This window comes from Nipponia nippon, unplaced genomic scaffold, assembly GCF_047370975.1.
Source record: "Nipponia nippon isolate SJK-2023a ecotype South Korea unplaced genomic scaffold, ASM4737097v1 scaffold_4, whole genome shotgun sequence".
NCBI lineage: Eukaryota > Metazoa > Chordata > Aves > Pelecaniformes > Threskiornithidae > Nipponia > Nipponia nippon.
Window position 1 is genome coordinate 88268966 of NW_028262358.1, and position 14876 is coordinate 88283841.

At 39.0% G+C, this 14876-nt stretch overlaps 1 protein-coding gene across 1 annotated transcript in view; it reads left to right on the top strand.

Annotated features, from left to right (window-relative positions):
• ME1 (malic enzyme 1) overlaps positions 1 to 14876 on the top strand; it is a 190768-nt gene that overhangs the window by 101172 nt on the left and 74720 nt on the right. The window contains exon 6 of the mRNA XM_087777022.1: positions 8096 to 8199. Within this exon, the coding sequence (XP_087633148.1) occupies positions 8096 to 8199 (104 nt within the window). The remainder of the gene's footprint in view (positions 1 to 8095; positions 8200 to 14876) is intronic.

Here is a 14876-nt window from a genome sequence, read left to right on the forward strand (position 1 = left end):
TACTAGGAAAAGAACTCCAGTGCTATAAACAAGGACTTTATGAATTTTAGTTTTGAAGCTAACATTCAGTTAGCAGAAGATGCTGGCACAATTGTATGTTTACAATTGAAAAGATCTTAGTTTTTCATTTTTCTGGTATGAAAAATTGTCAAACTAACTTGCTAGCTTTGAAGGCAGGTTTTTTTTTTCTTCAATTACAGTACCTCCATAAACAATATCTAATCCAGTCCGGAGGAAAATCTCTGTTTTTCTCCTTATGAACAGCACATGGCTTGTGCTGCAGATTCAGTGATGGCAGTTCTATGATATCTGCTTCTCATAGTTTTTAGAAGTTAAGCTGGTTGGAAAGAGTTAACGTAAGCTGGTTTACCGAAAAAAAGTTCCAATGGCACTTAAATTTCAGGGAAAGACCATTTTTGTTACTTTATCTCTTGTCTAGCAAAGATGTAGTCTGGGGTATGCTTCACTGTTGAGCGTACTCCCAGGTCTTTCCTAATTTCAAACTGCCATAAAGACCAAGGAGTACAGAGCAGTTTTCGCTAGATTCTCCATTAATTTTACTGCAAGAATTTTTTATAATAGCAATGGAAATTTGCTGGCAAAACTTGATCATTTTTGTGTGAATCTCTTATACTGTGTACTGGAAAGGTGAGCAAGTGGAACAAAAGCATAATTGCTCTGAAAAATATATCATTAATCTGATCTCTGATATATTTTTGCCTTTAAAAAATTTAATTTTTACTATTCAGTATGAAGTATGGTAAAGCATACAGTTAGCATAGCTATACTGTGTGTTATGTGTAATTTTTAGAGCCAATCCAGAAGAGAAGTTCAGGTGTCCCTGTGAGTTCCAAGTTGTTGGGAATGGAAAAGTCAACCTAGAAAAGAACTTCCTTAGGCATATGCATCATTGACGGGCACCTGGCTGTAACCAGTATTATGAGTTTCAGGTGCTTGAAAATCTTGAATTACACCTAGAAATCATGAGATAAACTTTTGATTTCTAAAAAGTGTTTTATAATTTCCACTACTTTGGAGGTAACCTAAATGAGTGACTCAGATGTAGCTAACCAGAAGACAACATTGCTACCCACCCCTGCACCATCAACAGCCCTTGAGCTTGTCACCCGTCACTTGATTCCACAGACTGGCTTGTGGACACAAACACCAACTCATTGTGTGACTCGAAGAGCAGACAGCACAACAGCCGCTTGAAAAATCAGGTGCATCCTGCCTCTTGCTGCAGCAACTTTTTCTCTTTGTATTTTGCACTTGGTGCTCCCCCACTAACAACAGCTCACATAGCTTGTGCTCTTTTGTATATTTTATGTATTATTCTCTTATTCTCTTATGTACTACTCTTTTATTCCTAGAGAACAAGTCTTATGAGGAGCAGCTGAGGGAGCTGGGGTTGCTTAGTTTGGAGAAGAGGCTGAGGGGAGACCTTATCGCTCTCTACCACAACCTGAAAGGAGGTTGTAGCGAGGTGGGGGTTGGTCTCTTCTCCCAGGTAGCAAGCAACAGGATGAAAGGAGATGGCCTCAAGTTGTGCCAGTGTCGATTTAGATTAGATATTAGGAAAAATTTCTTCACAGAGAGAGTGGTTAGGCATTGGAACAGACTGCCCAGGAAAGTGGTGCAATCACAGTCCCTGGAAGCATTAAAAAAAACGTGTGGATGTGGTGCTTAGGGACATGGTTTAGAGGTGGACCTGGCAGTTAGGTTAATGGTTGGACTCAATCTCAGAGGTCTTTTCCAACCTTAATGATTCTGTGATTCTATGTATGTTTGTAGATGTTACCCTTAGGGGGCTGAATGGTCTTTAGCTTTGCATGCTCACGCAAGGGAATGAGTGTGACTTCCTGGGAGAGCCCTTCGAAGGAGGGATGCAGGCGGAGCGTGCCGTGCAAGAGGGCCGGAGGGATGGCGCCCGCTCGGCACGCAGCCCTCCATCTGCCCGCAGCCCTCACACACTGGGGCCTTTATTCGGTGCCACAGCCATGCGCCGGAAGCAGCCCACAGAATGTCCTTGGCACAGCCTGGCTTTGTGCAGGGCCCAGGCTGTGGTAATTTCATAGCGTGTTACAAGATTCCTTCATGAAACATTCTTTCCAGACATTAGAGTGATTTTTGTTTTGTTGTTAAATTAAAGTTTGCTGGAGCTGACAGTTTTTCAGCCGGGTAAAGCTGTCTGCATGCGTGGGAAATAACTAGAATAGAAGCAACGGGGTTCAGTGCGCAGTCAAAGCTACAACTGGTAATTCCTCTTCAGGTTAAGAAATGAGTAAGCTTCCTGAGAAGAAGGCAAGCAAAGGATGTAAAGGTCAAATGGATAGATAAACAACCTTATGAAAGAAAAGAACAAGTTGGATTGGTTAAGTCAAGCCTGTCTTTAAGGAGAAATAACTGAAAACATCTAGTGTAGCTGTGCAAAACTACAGGATTGCTATGCACGTATGGAAGAGAACGTATTCTCTATTTTTTTTAGCACAATCTTAAATTATTTTAAACAGAATTTGAAATACCATAACTTCTTTTCTATTACATTAGGATATTGCTTCAACAGAGTATTAATAAATATTTATATTTTGAACTGCCTCAAAAACGCGTAATATTCTTTGCTATTTTTTTTTCCACAGAAATTGTTCGCTTTAATCACTGTATTTAAGATTGATGTCAAAGGAACATTATGAAAGTATTATCTTTTAAATTCTTCACTATTGCAGGTCTAGAATTTTGTCTGGACAGACAATGGACAGTTTTGAGTGATGTTTTTAGGGTTACAGATGGGAAAATGTTAATTATAGTTGTCTGCATACATACTATCTCTGTCTCTCAAGTACTGGCAGCCACTTGGGTTGGCGAGTCTCGCACAGTTGAGCTCAATTTTTTAAACTCATGTCCAGTGTGTGTGTGTGGGTTCTTCCTTTATTTATACCTAGAATGACCCATCGTGATACCCATTTTTGGCCTCCTATTTTGGGATCTTTTGTGACATCCTCTCCTATGGGGGATCCCCTGGAGGAAACTGAGGTGCAAAGAGAGGTGATGCACTGTGTGCCAGTACCTGTCTGTTGGGGATGTCCAGATAAGTGCTAGCTGAGACTCCCAAAGATGAGGTCTCCTTCTTTTGGGGAGAAACAGAGGATAAGGCCCCTTTTTTCTTGCACAAGAGGCCCCTTGCAGTTTGCAAATGTGTTGACAAAGGTCTAGTCTTTAGATAGGAGGGGCCATGATCTCTTCTTAGTAAGTATGTCATGGGGCCAGTGTAGTTCAAAGAAAACAACATTTTTAAAAAATCTTTAGCTCTCTGATTATGAAACTTCTTTTTGTGAAGTATTCTACACCCTTAAACCCAATTAGTGTCAGTGTTACTTGCAGCATTCAGCACATCCAAAATTCAGTTAGCATTTGGAAACACAGAATCTGTTACACATTTTAAAGGCATCATCCTGTATTTCAGACTTCAAAACAAGCTTATTCAAAGAAAAAAAGGCTTCCTAGTGTAATATAAATTGAAATCTTATACATTCTTCCTAATGCCATAAAAAACACTTTGCAGCTGTAAGCAGTTCTTGCAGGAGAGAAAATTGTGATTCAGCGTGTTAGTGCTTGCAAACCAAAAATTTAAATGAACGCAGATTGATTACTGGGTAATTAGTATTGATAGAAGCTGAAGTTAAGTCCAAAACATTGATGTTGTTTCTGACTGGCTCACTCTTTTATTGGAAAAAGTTTCACATCGAATGAAATTTCAATGTTGTGGAACAAAAAAAAAAAGCTTGAAATGTCTGACTTTCCTGGAGAACAGAAATTCCCCTGTGCTCACCAGCCCTTCCCCAGCCTGTGAAAACTGAGACAAGAAGATGTTTACAGAAAGAATTTACAGTGTATTAATATAACAAAATATTAACACTTGAAAAAGCAGCAGCATTCCCCCGGTTTTCTTGGTAACTGTGTGCTGTGTTAGACCAATCATACCCTGAAATGTGTTTCATTTCTGACATGTGGCATGTCTTTGTCCCGGAGCTTCTGATGTCCCATACAAATGTAGTTCTCCTTTAGTTTTGTAACTGTGGCTCTAACGCAAATCTTTTCCCATTGTAGAACGGCTGGAGGGTTTTGACATTTTAATGGCATGGGGGGAATTGCTGCTCTGAAGCATTACCGTACACCAAACACTTTCTAGGTGGCACTGAGAGGTTCTGGACACTCTCTGCTGCCATCTTTGTGAGTGGAAAGGCTCAGTGTCTTGCAGTTCTTCACCTCCAATTTTCCGTGAATCTGTTCACTAAAATACATATCTGTTCCAAAGAAATGTCTCAGTGCCAAGTTTGAGAATAGATGACATTTCAGCATGTTTGTTCTCAACTGATGAAATACATAAGTGTGTGATTTTCTGTTTCTCACTGGTTTGGCTTTTGTAGCTAAATTAGAGCCAGGTGCACAGCTCAAGCCTTGCTTGAACTTTGATGGTTTGCTGATTTCTTTACTATAAGTGTGCACAAGTAAGGTGATATAAACGGCTTGCCTTTTTCTTAAAACTCCAAAGGTCATTACAGTTTTAATATGCTCAGGTGGTGCTTCAAAGAACTCTCTGTTGTTTTACACAGCTAATTCTAAGTAGATCTACATGATATTTCCAGTACCAGAACCGCAATTAAGCCCCTTATTCTTGTAAAACCTTATTTCTATTAAAGCTTGAATGTACCACATTGCTAAACCTGAATCGTTTAGAACTGTTTTTTTAGCCTTAGGATGTCTAAAAATAAGCCAGCATCAGCTTTTTCAGTATCATTTAATATACATAACAAACAAACCTACTAACCTGAAAAAAGCAGAGTTATGTTTTGAAGGAGATTTGATTTTCAAAAGAACAAAACAAAGTTCAAGCTTTGACAACAAGCTGGGGAACAAAAGAAACCCAAGTCATTGAGGAAAAGTACCTAATCATCATGTCAGCTTGACATACTCGATTGTAGGATGGAACTTTCTTTTTGGTAGTCTGTTTTGAAAGCCATGAAATAGTCGATAGCAAATGTTAATCTCTCAAGATGTGTGAACCCTCTAAAAAAAAAAAAAAAAAACAACCACCATGGACCCGGTTTGCATGGTGTTGACCTGAATAAGGGGATAATGTGCTTAAGCAGCTTATTCATTCTTCAGTGCCCTTTGGAAACGGAGCCGCTCCACAATGGTTTGCCACTCAGGGCTCAGACGTGACCACTGTTCTTTTCACTTGCTGAATGTTTCATTCTTTTGTCTCCGCCCTGGGTTTCTTCATACGTTGTTCCAAACAGGACTATAAAGGAACTTTTTGGGGCTATTTCATGTCGAACTGTAACGTTTGTGAAGCAGAATGCACTGAGCTGTAAAGGAATTTTGAACTCTGGGTATATAGCTGGCCAAGCTTTTCATCAGAGATGTGTCGCTGAATTAATTGTCTCTGCTTGCGAGACTTCCCAGGCTGGAAGTTTAAACATACCCCAGAAACATTGTATTAATTGTTTAAATATTCCACATTAAATTTTGGCATCAAAGATATGTGAATAAATTCATGTAGTGGTCTTATAAATGGAGCTGTTTCAGAGTTCTGAGTTTTAGCCTTGACTATAGATTTAAATGCTTACAGACATGAAAGATGCAAAAGTGGCAAAAGGAGTACAAGAGCCTATGTTTCAAGACCCGTGGCTTCCTTAGCAGTTTTTAAACAGCGTAACTGTGAACGCCTATTTCTCTTGAACTTTCACAGAATGACTGCCCAACTTAAGCTGGCTTCTTGAAGGAATTGGCTTGACTCGGTCTGGCCGTGGAGTGTTTTGGAAACATGTCTTCAGAATTTAAAAAATAAAGGGACCAAAGATTTTTTTTTTTTTTTCATTTTGAGCATTGTTTTACAAAATGAGAAAACAGACATTGTTTAATAAAAAGCTTGTGGAAGTATGTTAAAAGAGCAAATCAATTTAGGAAGAAGAGTTATGGGAGCTGGAAAGGGGATAAGGGGTAAGTTACACTGAATTGGACCGGGGAGCATGTGGTATACTTGCAAAGGACATGGAGTAGCAGAACTGGCATGGAAAGCTGCGGCAATGGGATTTTAGAAATGGGATTGCTGTTTCTGAGTCTTACCACGATGCTCCTGACAGAGGCTCCTGCCACTTGACAGTTCTGCTTTCCAACCTTGCGTGCTCAGTCTGGTGGGAAGCATGAGGCAACTCCCATGGGGTTTCCAAACTTGTCTTAAGATTTCACATTGCTAAACAGTTCATTTGCAATTCCTGTGAATTTATCTCCCAGAGAAATAAAATTATCCTTGATTTGTCAGATTTTCCTGAGGTCATTTTAATAACTAGGCAAACTCAAAATGGAAATGAAAAAATAATTCCAGAAATAGTTCTTGACTACAAAATTGGAAATGATTATATAAAAAAAAAGAAGAGCATACAAAGGAGAAAATTAGTAGAAGGGTACCTGACATCAAGATCTTGCCGGTTTTCCAGCAGTATCTGGAATAGGTACATAATTATGATTTTGATTTTGCTGCTAGAATACTTAGAATAATGTAAATACACAGGTAAAATTATTTCAGCCAAAGAATATGCTACTTAAACATGAACACTACATGGAACTGGTGAAGGGAACAAATAAAATGCTTACAATGAAATGACTTCACTTTCATTTACAAAGTAATTTTAATTTTGAGCTTTATTTGTTCTCTGATTCAAACAGTTGTGCTAACAACTTCTGAAAGTCTGTAAGTAATGTATTAGACATATTTTGTTTTGAAATGGTGATGAATTTAGCAACAATTTTAGAAAAATCAGCTTTTAATCCTGCTGAATTTTTGTATTGATTTTTTTAAACATTCCAATCTTATATCTTGAGTTTTATATGGAAGTGGAGAGAAAAGTGAGGGAGAGACAAACTCCTCTATATGTAGGTCTGCATCAGGATACTCCCGGGGAGGCAAAATACCACCAAATGTTTTAAGTTTCTTACTAATTTAAATCAGTCTCCAACTGGGGCTTGTTACCCAAAGAATTTTTCAATTCTACAACATAGAAAAGCTGTGAAGGGAATTTAGGCACTTTTCTAAAATACAGAAATCAGATTTCTGATCCCAGCCTGATGCAGGCTAAGAAAGCTTTCCAGCCTTGTTACTTCGTGTTGTACATTGAATGCTCTCTCCTGGAGAGAGAGGTGGTCTGTATTTTCCTTTATGATGTTTTCTTAATTGAAGCTGGTGTACAAGTTTCTGGAGCTGTGTTGGTTTTTCAAATTGTTTTGGGGTGAAAAATATTTAGTCAAGCTGCTGACCGATTCCACAAGCTGTTTGGGCATGTGTGGGAGGATTGCACAGTAGATATAACAGAGAAATAAGCTTATTCATTTTTGATGCCCTTGAAAAATAATAGCAAAGAGTGTCTTTATGTGAGGGTTCCTGGGAGAGCCAGGGGAAGTGTTGAGACTGGAGAATTGCTGTAGCTGGAGTGAATTGTCAAAAGTGATTGCAAAACACTTTGAACACATTTAGTAATTTGTAAGTTATAATTTGGAAATACATCAGACCAAAACAAGACCTTCTAGTAGCTTGGAAGGAAAAGGTCAAAGGCTTGATTATGTTTTGGCATATTGAATTTTAGAAAGCAGCACATTTTCTGAATATCAGCTCATCAGCACAGTTGAAATGATGGATTCTGGGAGAGATTTGTGAAACATGATGATAAAAGTGAAGAAAACGGCTTTTCTAAAATGTCAGAGCACTGTCAGGATGTAAAGGACAAAGAAAAGTATGAACTAAAGCTTTAAAAGGTACTTTTGAAACCTGACTTCCCAGAATAAACTTTTACTTTTTAACTTGGAAACAATACGCTTCCTTTGAGACTAGGATATCCCTTTTCCTTGATACAAAAGGGTGTTTCTTTAATCTCTTTGTTGTGTTTCTTCAGTCTTTATATAGAGGTGGATAAACGGATATGTACTTTGTATGCTTGGGTTAATCCTCAAACACTGTATTGTTGTCCCCTTCTTATTAACTTAGAGTATACTAGTGTAACTTGCTCAGGTAATAGTTCAAACATTTTTTCTTTAACAGGCATTGCTGAAAGATCCTTTGTATATTGGGCTGAGACACAAGAGAATTAGAGGTCAAGCCTATGATGATCTTCTTGATGAATTCATGGAAGCTGTGACTTCAAGGTATGTGATATATCTGTGCTATTCATTGGTGAATTCCACTGTGAATCTTGGGAGAAATAAAGTTCAGCAGCTTATGAAAGGAAAACAGAGTTGTTAGGTTCCTGATCATTTTTATTTCTGAGCATAGTATTTTATAAGCTTATCACTGCCTGAACTACTTGCCTTTAATATTGCAGTTTTATGAATTCACTGCATGAGTTGTAAAAAACCCGTCTTGAGATGAGTGAACTAGTTTTTCAAGATATGGATTGTTAAGTATTTGCCTAATAATTTTCTGTGCCTAACGCTGTGCCTATGTGATTTTGCGCTCTCTGTGATTTCATATGGGAGATGTCAGCAGCCTGAAAGAAGCTATCATACTTGACAAGCCCTGCCTCTGCCCCCACCAAAACCACAACAAGAATGAGCTTTCAATGTTTTGGTTTTAAATGTCATGGTATGGACCTATACCAAGTCAGCTCTTTCTCTTGCCTCTTTTTTCCTATACAGAAAGTAGTTAAATTTATTATTAGACCATGATGCATAAAATAGTTCTTCTCGCATGTCAAATAATACATTTTCTCATATTTTCCTTGTTTGTTAAAATATTTGGAGTTCTAGCCCTGCATTCAATGTGTATACCTAAAATAGCCCAAGTGCCAGGATCCTTAGCAGAACGTGTTTTCTGCATCTGCATCCTAAAGCTGTGGCAGAGCTGTGGGACCTGGAAATGCTTTCCAGCTCCTCAGTCTTGGCTTGTGCCCCATCTGCGTTTTGACTCCATGTTGGGACCGTTCCTGGACGTGCACAATCTGTTCTTCCTGCCCTGGTTCCTGTGCAAAAGAAACTTGGGCAAACAGGTAGTATTAATTTCCATGCTTGAAGCACATATTCCTTCGGGTATTACTATACTCTTCCCCATCACTCCCAGTTGGCTGACACTCCCTTGTTCATAACCTTGCTATGGAAGTTGCTGGTTTGGCTCTACCCTGTAATGTGTTTGCTCCTCTTCTGAGTATTCCCTTTCAGATAAAATTAATGTGTTTTCACCTTCCTAATAGAAGGTTCAGGTATTAGAAATTGCTCTGTGGACCACATTTTGAGAATCTCTAATTTAATGCATTCCCTAGCTCACCTTTTCTTTAAAATGAAGCATAGCTCTTCATACTGAAGGAAATCATCAGTCAAGCAGAAGATTATCTCAGTAATGTTTGAAGGTCTGGTTGACATGCTCTTTTTACTTGAGCATCTTTAAAACTCTATAATTTTGAGCAATTTGTGTTTGCTTGACCTTCTGAAAGATCACTTCGTTCTCAGCTAAATCTGTCGTGGTCTACAATGGTGTCATTTATTTCATGTTTAAAGTGGAGCACTTACAAATTATAATTCAAACTTTCTGTGGTTTACTTGTGAATTGTTTTGGCTGTAGTGTGACATCTATATTGATTATGATACTCATTTGCTAAGATAAAGGGAAAAGTGGTGTAGTTAAGTCTAAATCAAGTCCATTTGCTCAATAATTTCATACGTTCCTAAATTTAAATTTGTGTTTAGCGTGCTGCTGGCAGACTCTGCACTTGCAGCTGATTCTGGTGTGGTGGGTCTGACTGTTAAAGATGCAGGTCGTTATTTGCTTTATTGTGTATTACTTTCCCTTGCCAGCCATTGTGGTGATCTAGGTAATAATATAGTTTGGTTAAATGCTAGTTATCTTCTCCTTGTGAAAGTTTCTCTTGTGTTTTTCCTCTTTTCACTTTTCTTGGCCTTCTGCTGGCTGTTTCACAGAGGGAGATTTGCTTCACTAATGTTAGATGCATGTTTGGTCTGTTACATTTAGGTTAGTCATATTTATTGTTAGTTATTGCCATGGTACTCCAGAAGAGGTTTTCTTATTTAGCATTGCCTAATCAATTCTGAGACTGGGAGAAGTTCTGGGGAAACCTGTTGTCGTGCTTTCAGTACCATGGAGTATTTGTCTCCAAGACATACATAACCATGAAGATTGTAAAGCACAAGGCTGTCATGTATTTTTAATAACCCAAATTTAAAGACAGATTTTTAAAGTAATGACAAATATTTTCAAGTTGGAAAACTATGTTAAATACCTATTTTAGACTTTTTTTCACCTTCATAATTCTGCAGAGAAGCCAAATGCTAATAGAAGTGAGAGCCAGGTTTTAGCAGGACTGCCTGGGAAGAAGCAGGAGTAGGCAGCTGTACAGGGCAGTGCACTTTGTACAGGCTTCTCATTGGCTTCCAGGGATCTTCCTAGACATGCACATCATCTTGTCTGATTGTTAAATTTTGAAAAATCTCAATTTTTATAAGCTGATGCAGCATCATTTATAGTGTTTCGTGTTGAAACGTCACCTTTATACAGTAAATGTCGTGCTGCATAATAAAGAAAATGCTTTATAAAAAAACGTGTCATATGAAGGTATAATTTTATTTATTTAGGTATGTATACATTTATCTGTTTATTTATCTGTTTATTTATTTATTACCAGTGCCAGCAGCTGCCCTCTCCGAGGGCAGGTGCTATAATTTCTCTAGACGTTACCAGGTGTTTCTTGCTTTTGTGTCGGTGCGGTAATTTAGGGGAACAGGAATATTCTAAATGGAAGGAATGTTTTATAACATGAGAAAAAGTAGGCAGTTATCTTCATCACTGAAGAACGTAAATCAAACTGGAATTCAGAAACGTTTGTGAAGTTTCTGGCCTATGGAGAAATGGGTCATAAAACATTTTATACAGAGAAGTAAATTTTTCCAAATGACAAGTTGTTCTTAAATAACTATGTTTACAGAGGAAACTCTGAGAGGAGGGATTGCTAAACAAGACTCTGGTAGCGGGGATCAATCCACCAAGGCTTCCTGTGTAACCAGAGGAAATGACTCTATCTTTTTATTCCAGTTCCTATTTCTTTCCTACTTGCCTGCGATGATGCAAAGAGAAATATATCAATGGCCAAGAGGTATTCATGTACAACAGTGAAGGGATTATGGAAACGCTTGAGGGGAAAATATGTAGAATGGAGATGGAACAAGAAATGAAGGGAGAGGAAAAAAGCACCTTTTTAATAACAAGGACTTGAATTTCCTTGTCTGATGCAATAAGTAGATTTAAAGGGTCTGGAATTTTTTTCCTTATTTTGAAGGACACTTCAATTTCACAAATCTGGTAAAGATAACTCCACCTTGAACACCTCCAAAAAATGCCTGAGTAGGGAACAACAGCATCCTACCAGCTTGCTTTCTGCTGCAGACCATCCCCAATGGAAGGCACTGTACACTGGGGAGGGACAATACTAACTTGCACCTCTGGTTTGTGAACATATAGGAAACTTTCAGAAAATGGAAAGAACCTGGTGTAATTCCCGCAGGTTATTTCCTTGCCCACCTACCACAACCCAAAGAGTTGGGACGAATTATTATTCTATTGTAAAATAAACCTTGTGGATTTGTGATGCGTAAAAGCAACACTATATCACTGAGTTATCTTTCTGTGCGTGTGTGATGGTGAGTTTTCAGTTTCACTTCAAGATGCAAATAATAGTGGCGGACCCTTGAAAAGTAGTATCATGTGTCATTTATGTTCTCTTCTGTAATCATATTTTAATTAAATCCTTCCCTGCTCTTTTTATATGCTGTGCTTTTCTCAAGTTTGTGAGCTATAAACCAAGCTGCTGACAATTGTAATTCAGCATGTTCTGTCCTAAATTACCATGATGTAGTCATTATTCCTCATTTGCCTGATTACATTATTCACAGATGGTACCAGGGTTTCATTTCACATCATGTCTTACTTTAAAACAGTGTTTTATGGTAAGTATGGTTTATCTAACTTTGAGAACAACTGTAAAAGTAATATATCCACAAAATAAAAATACACAAATATTTTCATAGATGTTTTCATTTAGTAGATTACATTAGAATATAATTCAATTTGTGAATAATTTAATTCAAACAGCCCTTTTCACAAGAGAATGTACTGGCAAGAAGTCAACATAAAAGGTGTTTACAGCTGTGCATCATTAGGACGTGGCTGGACCACACAATGGTTCTGACAGTACGTTCAAGTACAGATTGTGAGTAGAACAACATTAGTGCCTCTGTCCTCTTCTGCACCGTAGTGGCGCAAGACCAACACTTGTATCGTGATTGTACATTCCCATATTGTACAAGTTAAAGTGGCTGTCAGAAAGTGCAGGAAGAAATACTGCTGCAACAACTCCCTCCTATGGCAGACTTGGTGAAGATCTTTCTGTTTAGAGATTTTGTCCCTCAGTGGGACTTAGGCCCTTTGAGGCAATTTTTCAACTCTTATGACTACCTGCTCCTTCCACCGTTCAGTGAACGTTACCTTCCTAGTGAAGATCACTGTGGACAGCAGGATAGGAGAAAGGTGGGTCCTTAGGCAGAAGTCCATACACTGCCTTGACTACGGTTACAACTGCTCTTTGAACCTACCCTTAGTTCCTTCCTGTGGGTACATCTGAGGTTCATTTCCAGTCATTGGTGGGTTTGTGTTCTTCCTGGAACTGCTTCGTCCTAGGGCTCAGGCTCCCTTGCCCACCTAGACTCCCAGGTGGACTTTGCTTTTGAACTGACAGGGTAAAATCATTCACAAGGACCCTTAGGTTGTTTGCCTATTAAAAAAGGCCCCTCAAACTCAAAAACATTGTGGTTTTAAAACAAGGACTGTTGCTTTGGATAGTGGAGAATGTTGTGGAAGAGGAAAACTCAAAGAGTTTGATAAGCAGGGTTGATTTTTTTTATCCTAGTTCAAACAGCTGTGATCGTTTGCCTGAGGAAAATCTTCAAATTTTGTGATTAGCCATGATGACTTGTAACTATTATCACTTGCAACATTTAAATTCTCAACAGATGATGCCACCTCTAGGAATTTTTTAAGGAACCCTGAACCTTTCCCCAGGCCATGGTGCTTAGTGGGGTATCCTGCTTGGAATTGTCCTTGCCTGTCTATGTAAGGGAAAAAGAGGAGTAACCTAGCTGTAGTATGTTTTTTGAAATGGAATGCTTGTGTGCACATTTGCTTCTCCTTCAGTTGCCAAATCCAGGGGACTCTGAGATGGAGGAAAGAAGACTGGGTAGAAGGCATCTACTTCTGTATATTCCGTTAGGTATGGGGGAGCAGGTTAATTAATTCACCCCCAGTATGAATATCCTTATAAACAATATATCACAGAAAGGAGAACGTAGGGAAGCAATCTTTCTTTTTGTTATTTGGTGCCTCGTACTCCTCTTCTTCCATTTCCTACTGGTTCATTTGGTGGTTAAATTATATCTGTTTGCTGGAAATGTTACAAACAATATGCTTTACGAACTTTTCAGACACAGTAAATGGCATAAGGAAAAGTGAATCTGTCAGTGAAGCAAAATCATAACAGGACAGACAGACACTAATCACATCAAGTTTATTTGTAGAAAGAGTCCTATTATTGTTTGTAATGCGAGACCTTAGAGAAATTCTTAGCAAAGATCAGCAGAGGAGCCTTGAAGAAATAAAACCTCATTCATCCCTTAAAGAAAACAAAAAGTAATGAGATCCTCAAACACAGTACCGAAGGGAAGGCTATTGTTTTGTTTTTGTGGGACAAGATAGAGAGTGTGGGGGAATATTATTAGTATCTTTAATATGCCTCTTGTACCAAAAATGATTCTGGAGCTCAGAATTGGATGTATCCATGTTCTAATAATGCTTAGCTATGTCTTAGACTTGCTGCAGTCATTCAAAACCCAACAAGTGAAGAACACGCTGTTCTCAGGCTTTTCTTCTCCAAACTATTTTAAGAACGGATTTTTCAAATGGAAAAGGCCTGGGTAATCTCAGTTACTTTCCTTCCTTTTTTATAGCTCCAGCAAATGGTGGGCAGGATTCTCAACAGAAGTTAGCTGGTGCAACTGTATTGTAAATGGAGTGAACATTGATTTATTTGAATAATTTGTGCGAGTGTAATATTTTAACAAGGTTTATATTGTTGTTGCAGAAGTATAGTAGTTTTCCAGGCCATAGGAAGCAGCAGTTTCTTAATTTATTTTTTTTCTGTTGGAAACTCTAGTAAAGTAAAATATCAAATTTTTGGCTACAGTTCACATCAGAATGTAATAAGATATCTGTCCCTCTTATCCCATCTCTGTCTCTCTCCCGTTACAAGTCAAGAATTACTTCTGCCTAGATTTCAGCTCTCAGGAAAGCTTTCATTCACTGTCAGTCTGGCTAGTGGGATTGGGTACGTCAGTGCTTCATCTCTCCCTGGTCCTTTACCCCTGCCAGACAGTGATGCTACCTTGCTTTACTCAGAGTATCCCACCCGAACTGCACCTGCTCCCACCTGAGATTCCTGATTTAGGGCAGCGGATCAGCCCGTGCCCGTGCGTGCCTCTGCTGCAGCTTGCAGGCTGGGGCTGCAGGATGCCGACAGCAGCAGGACTTTGGTAGCCTGAAATTTGCTGGTAAAATAAAGCCCTGCTGCAGGAGGGCAGAAGGCAGCAGGTACAGCTGAGGCCAGAGTCAATGGTGTCCTCCTGGACTGACCAAGGTGTCCGACCCTGCCCAAACCAATCCTGCCCTGCATGAGGGGGCCTGGACCCACCGAGAGCCATGGTCATCTCCCACCTAGGAAAGACTTAGATCTCTCCTTTCTCTGCACCCTCTGAGGCATATGTGCCAGTTA